This window comes from Amblyomma mixtum, chromosome 1 (genome assembly GCF_055824585.1).
Source record: "Amblyomma mixtum isolate Tamu chromosome 1, ASM5582458v1, whole genome shotgun sequence".
NCBI lineage: Eukaryota > Metazoa > Arthropoda > Arachnida > Ixodida > Ixodidae > Amblyomma > Amblyomma mixtum.
The window spans coordinates 16,874,490-16,883,178 of NC_143012.1; the positions used below are offsets into that span (position 1 = coordinate 16,874,490).

General features: G+C 47.6%; 1 protein-coding gene across 1 annotated transcript; it reads left to right on the forward strand.

Moving 5' to 3' along the window:
- The first annotated feature begins 1,314 nt into the window (after positions 1-1,314).
- LOC149365575 (cytoglobin-2-like) lies at positions 1,315-8,623 on the forward strand. The gene is made up of 3 exons (XM_089568836.1): positions 1,315-1,562; positions 4,637-4,862; positions 8,216-8,623. The coding sequence occupies exons 1-3, from the start codon at positions 1,315-1,317 to the stop codon at positions 8,588-8,590; spliced, it is 849 nt and encodes a 282-aa protein (XP_089424962.1). The 3' UTR covers positions 8,591-8,623.
- The last annotated feature ends 66 nt before the right edge of the window (positions 8,624-8,689 follow it).

Genomic DNA, 8,689 nt, shown 5'->3' on the forward strand with positions numbered 1-8,689 from the left:
TGCGAAGCCTGTCGATTGTTATTTTTATAGCACAGCCGTATAGAGCTCCTTAGGCTGCTTCCGCTATGCTTGGAAATATTTGATCAGAATATTCGTTGAAAAGCGGATTTCTGGGAATGGTTACCTTCACACGCTCCACATGCTTGTTTATGGTATTAGAAACGAGATTAAGTGGAAATAGTTGAAATACATCCGGCTTGCATGAGTAATGTACACAAAGAAATACATTTGGCACCTGCAGTGTCAAATGAGAAAAAAATTGGCTGTGGCTTAGCTAAGGTTAAGCCTGGATATCTCGAAGCGAAAAGCTGCGGCAAGGCGGAGGAGGAGCCGCGCGTGTAGTGAATACGGTGCTGTCTTAGAAGGTTGCTCTAGAGACATGTACTGTGGCGTGCATTCCTCTCGGGTGTACATCAAGATATGAGAGACAGGCATTTGCTTTCCTTAAAAGCAATTTTCATTTCATTTCATTTTCCTTAAGGCTCTTAAAGCGCGGTTCGGGTATCCACCGAGATATGAGAGAGGCAGGAGTCTTTTCCTTTCCTTAAAACCAATACTCTTTTCAGTTTCATTTTCTTACGGCGCGGTTCGGGTGTCCACCGTGACGTCATGTAGTTCGCGCATGCGCACCTGCGGCTTTTTCTGACGACGGGGCCCACGCTAGCCTCGGTGTTGACTAGCCCAGTGAAGCTTTTCGCTTCAAAATCTTTGGCAAGATTGATTCTTAGAACTTTGTGGAGTCTCTCGCCTTGCAAGTCGACGTGGGCTTTGGACACTGTGCTTTCTTTTTACCCATTTGCCTTTTGCGATTAAATCGATGAACCACTCTGTTACGTTGAAAATTTGCACGTTTTGGACACTAGTAAGCCTCAGCATTGTGTATGACTAGCCTGATTATTCATATTGCTGTGGTGATGTTCCCAAAATTCAGCAGAAAGTGCAACAAACATTGGGCTAGAAGACGCTGTGCTTCTTCAAGATGGCTGCCCGTGCACACTCTACGCTCCGTCATCGTCCTCGTCTTCTGCTTGCCCAACAGCATGCTGAAATGTACTCTCAATGACTATGGAGTCGCACAAAACTAGCGCTATTTTCATCATTTTGCACAGCTCAGTAAAAAAAAGAAACATATTAATGGTTGAAAGGAAACCGGTTCTTGAGCATCGTTCAGTTTTCAGGAAGCAAGAGGAATATGGACGTAATAGTCATGACCCACGTGGGACTGGGTCCCAGTACTCGTGCCATCAGTGCAGCAACGTTTCTTGGAACACTGACACGTGCGCCATTAGAAGATGAAAGCAAGCTCATGACAAGATGGGCCAGAGCGACAGCAAACCGGGCCAGAGCGAGAGCAAGCAGCAAGGCAAGATAGGTGACGTGGTCCTCACAGACGGCGACAAGAAGGCCATCCGCGACGCCTGGCAGGCGTTCTGCAAGTCTCACCCGGAACCGGGCCCAGTACTCTTCTCGGCGCTGCTGGACAAGTATCCCAAGTATGGGAATATGTTCCACGACTTCAGGGACGTGCCTAAAGACGCCCTTACTCAGGTTCCCATGTTCAAGTGAGTCTGAAAAGATCGTTTCCTCAGCGTTTCCATCGCTACCGCGCCATGAAAAACCAATTTGATCGGACTACGCGTAACGATCGAAATACAAAACCAGGATGGAGAGACCTGCATCCCCTTTTTGGAGAGCACCCGTTACTGCCTTCAGCGGCGTGCCTCTTGCGTCGGCCTCGGTGTAAACGAGTGACCGAGCACATCGGAGGATAAAACAGAGCGAACGGAGAGCGCAGCCACTGAGAGCGCGCTGAGCTGACATCGTTGCTTTCGTCTTGATCACCTTACTAAAGCTACACGAGTAATGTTATATGCGAATATTTCCAGAGAGGATTCCCCGAGAGAGGACCAAGCGGCGGCGGATCGCTGTGCGCGTTACTGAAGCCTAAACCCATGTCTGACTCCGGTACTGCGTGTTCCGTCTGCGGTCGCCTATGGTTTTCGAAGTACTGCAGTAGTTGCGCTTAAAAATCGCATCAGCGAGAAGCGTAAACGTCGTCCAATTTTTTTTAGCGGCAGCAAAAATGCGTCCGGGGGCGCAGTCACCTTTCTAGTGCCCAGCTTTCGTGCAGACACATACTATTCACCCGCCGCGGTGGCTCAGGGGTAAGGCGCTCGTCTACCGAGCCGGAGCACCCGGGTTCGAACCTGACCGCAGCGGCCGCGTGAGGCGCGATGTGTGCTGTGCGATGTCAGTGCACGTTAAAGATCCCCAGGTGGTCTAAATTATTTCGGAGACCTCCACTACGGCACCTCTTTCTCTCTCTCTTCTTTCACTCCTACCTTCCTCCCTTCCCTTACGGCGCGGTTCAGGTGTCCGCCGAGATATGTGAGGCAGATACTGCGCCATTTCCTTTCCTCAAAAACCAATTTACATTGAATTTGCAATTTACACATGCTATTCTCTGTTTATAAATGCAGTTGGTATCGCTACTCATCTGGTACTCCTTGAGAAAGTAGAAATCCGTTAGCCTGTTTCATAGAGGTGTCGTCATGCGCGCGCAGCTGTCGACAAAAGTTTGCGGGATGCGGGTTCATAAAGGAAAAAAAATATATTTCTGCTTTGCTTCGCTATATCTAATCAGCTCGTATTCATTCCACGGACTGAGCATTCCCCTTCTCACGTCTCATTGACCTGCTTTGTCTGACCGCGCAGAAATAATCTTTTTTCCCCCCCCTTAATCCACATCACGCAATCCTTTGGCCATGCTTATACATAGCTTGTTCTGTGTCGGCTTCAATTTTTGCCGAGATGTAAATATGCGCCGCGAATAGCTGGAGCTTACATTTCGAGCACTTTGCGACAAGCGGCGTAGAACCATGCTTAAGTCAGGTATTCGAAATAAACGCGAAAGTAACTGTTCTTAGGCGGACGCCTTCACATTTTACCTCAGCGCTGGCTCCCAGGAGTATGTGTCCTAGAGTGCATGTTATTGTTTCCTTCTTCTGCAGGCACTGGCGCTTTAAACGGCTTTGAAAAAAGTGAGTCATTAGAAGTACTTGAAAGCGATGCAGTCTCGATGTGAACGTGTAAGGAATGTAAAAAGAATGTCATTTCTTCTCTGCAATCTAGTCATTTTAAACACCCTGTATTTTCGAAATCCCCACTTCTATTGCATAATAATTAGTCGCTGAAGGGAGTAGTAAAATGCTGTATTGAGACATCGAATTAAACGACCAGCATTTCAGTGGCTTCTTAACGGACTGGGGCCAGTTGATCTTCTGGCGCGGAATACTCCAGTTATAGACACGACAGAATACATAATACATGGAGGGGAGTGAATAACAGGGGAATGGGATTGATTTGTTCCAGGCTGATGGAATTAACGTTAACTCGGATGCGAAGGAACGGCATCATCTACCCACAGTCGCATACACGAAAACCCCACCTTCGCATGCTGGCCATATTGTGGTCAAGCGATCCATGCATGCGAACCTTTCCTACGCCGGCGCTGGAGAAGGGACTATCGTGAGATACGGGCCGCGGCACAGTTACCAATAGAGAATATTAGCACAGAGGATTCATATTATCTCAGACGTATATTGAATTTACGTACGCCTGTTACGCAACGCGCATTTGAACTATGTGGAGCAAGGTGGCGTGCGCACCTGCCACTGCGCATGCTTAGCAGCCGTGCGTTAATCCGGTATTATCATTATGATCATCATCCTAACTACGTCCAATGCAGGGCCAAGGACCCTTATCTCTCCAGTTAACCCTATTAACCCAATTAACGATATTATTACTTACCTGGTTTATTAAAACTCTAATATGAGTTCTCCGTCCTGCAGTATATTGAAAATATCGCAATGTTTTTTGTTTTTGTTTTTTCGAGGCCCCTTTGCTTGCCCGGTCGCCGAGCCTTTTGTTATAGGTCTCCTGATGCACTCCTGGTTTCTGTTTAGTTCACGATATTGTCGGTAATCATCCCAGTACATAGATTAGAACATCGTGAACGCAAAACCATGCAGCTCAACGCAAAGCGGCCTAAGAACGGGACTAAAACGGGAGCGGCCCAAAACCGCATGGAGTAACGAGATTAAGAAATCTGTTGGGACAGCCTGGCTCATGCTGGCGCAGAAATTTGCAATCCAATTTGCTCCCGCTGAATCTTTGTGCTTATTGATAAACACGGTTCGTTGGCCGGTTTCAACCTCTTTGACTGGTGTGTTGTAGCGTCATCGTAATCGACGTCGCCGTTGCGCTCCTTTTAAAAGCATTTAGCCGCCGCGGTGGCTCAGTGGCTATGGTGCTCGGCTGCTGTCCCGAAAGACGCGGGTTCGAATCCGGCCGCGGCGGTTGAATTTCTTTGGAGGAGAAATTCGAGCCCCGTGTACTGTGCGATGTCAGTGCACGTTAAAGAGCCCCAGGTGGTCGAAATTTCCGGAGCCCTCCACTACGGCGTCTCTCATAGCCTTAGTCGCTTTGGGACGTTAAATCCCATAAACCAACCTTTTAAAAGCATTTGTCCTGCGCATCGCCTTCAAATGGAGGGCGATGACGATGATGATAATTATGTGTGACGTACGCCAAAGCGTTTGCAACTGATGCTCCCTGACGCTCCTGTCTTGTGCAGGACGCACTCAACGGCGATGGGAAAGTACCTGAACGACGTGGTCGAGCTACTGGATTCGCCCTTGCTCCTGGCGGACGTGGTGAGGACCAACGCCCTCGAGCACACCACCCGAAACGGCGTGCTCCCGCTGCACTTCGAGTCGCTGTGGCGCCTCATTGTGGCACGCTTGACCGCCGAGGCGCAAGTGCCGCGTGCAGCCACCTCGTCCTGGGAGAAACTCCTCAAGGTGACCGCGCGCAACGAAGCGTGATTAAGCGTCATTACAGTGCTTTCGGCGGGGGATTCGCTTCGCGCAGCAAGGCCTACCAGGCATCCCTACTTTTAATGTTTTTCCTGACGCCTGGGAGCCAGGACATTGCCCTCTATTTTCTATCTTCTATCCTCTACTATCTTCTATTCGCGTGAGAAACAGCCATACTGGATTTCGGAAATTCCCAGCTTGCAGGCGCCACCAAGTGGTCCCTAAAAATTCGGTCCAGCGGTGGCAGAGACCCTTTTTCATGCGCTCATCCAGTCCTCGACAGTCGGTACGTACGTGGCTCTACGGTTACCCGGAAGTAAAGAGCTCGGGCTAACTCTCTCGTTCGCCGCCTCGTTGCCTGGGACTGATCCGTACGCGGGGGTCCAGATTATCGTAATTTTATGGTTTAATTCAGAACTTGCTAAAATTTTGGATGCCTCTTTCAAGACCCTTCCTTTGCCAAATTAAATTCCAGACAGCCGTTTTGCTATCACCAATTACGATGCTTGCTTTCGTTCCAATGCCCAAGCGAGCACTATTGCAACTTCCTCAGCTGTATACTTGAGCTTGGCGCATGATCCATAGCTGCCTATGTGCCATAAAACATAACACAGGTGTATCTATGTTTCGGATTCTAATGGATGCGGCGGCGACTGGTACGTCACGGCCGTTGACCACCATGGAGACTGCCGCCTCCGACTTTCCACTAGCCGCGTCTACATAGGTGACTTCCTCAGGTTTCTTATTGCTCTTCGTAAGCGCTTCCGCCCTTTTTTGGCTCCGTTCCTTGTTATAAGTCGGGGCATGTTTTTGGGAAGAGGGGGGACGAGTATGGTTTCGCAACATTTTTGAGGAATATTTGTTTCGTCGCTCTCATCCCTGTCTGACTGCAGCCCCACCGAACCCAGGATGGTGCTGCCCGTTTCATTTCGGCTCAGTCTTTCTAGCTGCGCCATACGCACTGCTTCTGCCGATTCGGACCAATTATTATGCACCCCATTTTTGAATTGTATGGTCGGTACTCAGACGTCGTCACTCACAAACTCGTGCAAATTTAAGCTTTATAATGGTGGTCGGAATAATGACGTCCCCACTCACGTGACCTCTCCGGCTCTTTTTATTGCTGCTCAGAATTAGTGACGTTATCACCAACAGTATAAAGGCTGCACTTTATGAACTTGTGCAAGTTATCAACAGGCTATGTGCACCATGATTATGCACTATAATCTCAGTATCACCTAGACGGAAAGCAGACAGCGCTGCACATCGGCCACCAAGGAGAGGCACAGGAATGCTGGGAAGATGAGGTTTCGTATTTGGCTTGGCTATTGTTGGGCATAAAACGTGGATTCAGTGCTAACAATAAGACTTTTATTGTGGCAAATCTCGAAAAATTTGGTGAACACTTCCATACCAGCTTAAAAGTTGTTAAATTTATTGAGTAATTAATGAGTAATTAGAAATAGAGTAATTAATTATTGAGTAATTACTCCCTTATTTTAAATTTATTGAAGAAATAAAAAATGCACTATTACAATAATTTAATCTATATGCACAGGAGAGAGCCACGTTGTAGTTGCCGATTCAAAGGAAGAATGCCAGTTACGGCCAAATACAAGCCAAGCCAAATAGAAATCTTGTCTTCCCATCATTCCAGGGGTGGGTGAAATGCTGTATCAGAAATCCACGTTGATGGTGGCATCAGCTTTCTCTCTGGGTAATATTGAGAAGCTCTACAGCACCAAGGCCCTGATGTCATACCGGCCACCAAGGTTGAGAACAGCATGACAATAACCTGCGCGTTTTCCTAATCCGTTGATCGCCACCTGCTCTGACCTGCACTGTGGAAGCCATTCCTTGGGCTCCATCATGGCACCCATGATGTCGCATATATAATCCATAAGTACAATCCAAATGTATAACTCAGACCCAGTTGTGTCTCAGTGATGTGCAGCCTAACAGTGCATGATCTGATGAACATGGAGTGAGCGAATACTATAAATTTCGAACGCTGCTTGAATGCTCTTTTAGATCACCTCGTTATACTGTCTAAAAGGATCGCATTTGGCTTGTTTGTTATGGCTGTATAGAGGACTTCATAAGGAAGTGACCTTCAACACGTGACAGAAACTGTAACCAGTGTAACATTGTGGTCCCTTGTGTTACTTTACCCCAAAATAGGGGTAATTCAGCTAGCATGCATAAAACCCTTTGCACATAAAGTCGTTTACTAGGATCTATATGCTGCACATGCGTGTGAGCTCTGCCTGCGGGCACATAGATGCAAAGATTATTTTCACGTTACTACATTGCCCAACCCAAGGAGGTACTCTCCTACATCACAGCATTCGTAATTTTATGGGGCTAGCACTTTTGTATGGGTTGGGTCCATAGCACAAGTGGTCATCTGCAATGCCGGCCTCAGTGACGCAGAGAAGATGCCATGCCCAAGAGTGCAGTTTCCGTAAGCTTCAAGTATCATGCTCTCCCAAAACAATGAAGCAACAGACTGAATGCAAGAGACTTCTTGAAAGTCTCGCAAATTGTGCTTAAAAGAAAGAGCAGTGCCAGCCGAATTTTCCTGGCGGTTGCTGCGGCAACGATGCTAACTGTGCCATCATTTGCAACACAATATATCGCCCAGTATTGAAGGTACACTGAGGACAACTCTATCTAATTATTGTTCTCAGTAAAAATTGATTCTCCAGCTCATTTTGGCTGTTCGAAAAGGGCTGGCGACAAAGCCAGGTCACACACAGCCGAGACAAGTTTCCAAGGCAAAAGAATGTGGTTCATTCGGTAGCTTGGTATTTAATAGCCAACTAAGAGGACAACGACAAAGAAAGGAGGGCGAATGTGATGTTCAACGATAACAGTGAGGAGTGAGCAGCAGATAAGTGCACATGCGGCAATGACTAAGCAGTTTGTAGCTCTGGCTGTGTTCACTTCTGTCTGGCAGCGAAAGACACATTTATCATGAAGAAAATTGGATTTAAAGATCTTCCAACAAGCCTTCAAACTCGCAACATCCTCAACAAAAAAGAATGGTTGCCACCATTCGGGATCCGCACCCAAATATCTGTTTTGATGCACACGCTTTACTTGCAAAATCAGCCAGTGATGGTGACATCTGTATTTTGCTTTTTCTTTTTGTAGCTTATAAAAGCTCTATTTTCGATGAGAGGGCCAGCGTTTCTGTGATTATAACGCAGTATCCCATCAACACAGGCCAACTTCTATATTTGCCGTGAATACACCTTCTCGTCTGCCAGAATCCGAAAAGCTGTAGCTGTACTAGCGAGATCTGTACAGTTCGGTTAATCACGTGTCCTGCGCAGGCGTTGCAGGCGCTAACGGTGGAAGTGTACGAGAGCATGGGCATCACCAGCACACAGGAAGAGGCAGTGCCTACAAGCAGCGTCAGTGTACAAGGAACGACGCCCGGCAAGCAGCCAAACATCAAGGAGGAGGCAGCGACGTCAAAACCGGAGGCCAGTAATTTGGCAACCAAGAGCAGCAGCGAACCGAAGGTGACAAAAACAAAAGGCAGCAATCCGGAAAGCAAGACCACTGGTGAGACGCAGCCAAAACCAAAAGCCAGGGAGGCACAAGGATCAAAAATGGAAACCACTGCCCCCGACGAAACGAGTGCCAGTGACTCCAAAGGTTCAAAGTCAAAATCAGGCTTGCCCAAAAAGCAAGAACGCCAGTGACACCTGATACAATTACAAATACTTTTATTTCAACATCGTGTCTGACGTTAGCGGTGCACCCAAAAAGCCTAAAATTGGCTTGACAAAGCAGTGCATCCC

Bases quoted from the DNA above. Each gene is read 5' to 3' on its own strand.
- LOC149365575 (XM_089568836.1), top strand. From the start codon at position 1,315: ATGGGCCAGAGCGACAGCAAACCGGGCCAGAGCGAGAGCAAGCAGCAA. The intron at 1,563-4,636 runs GTGAGTCTGAAA...TGTCTTGTGCAG, and splicing joins ACTCAGGTTCCCATGTTCAA to GACGCACTCAACGGCGATGG. The intron at 4,863-8,215 runs GTGACCGCGCGC...TGTCCTGCGCAG, and splicing joins CCTGGGAGAAACTCCTCAAG to GCGTTGCAGGCGCTAACGGT.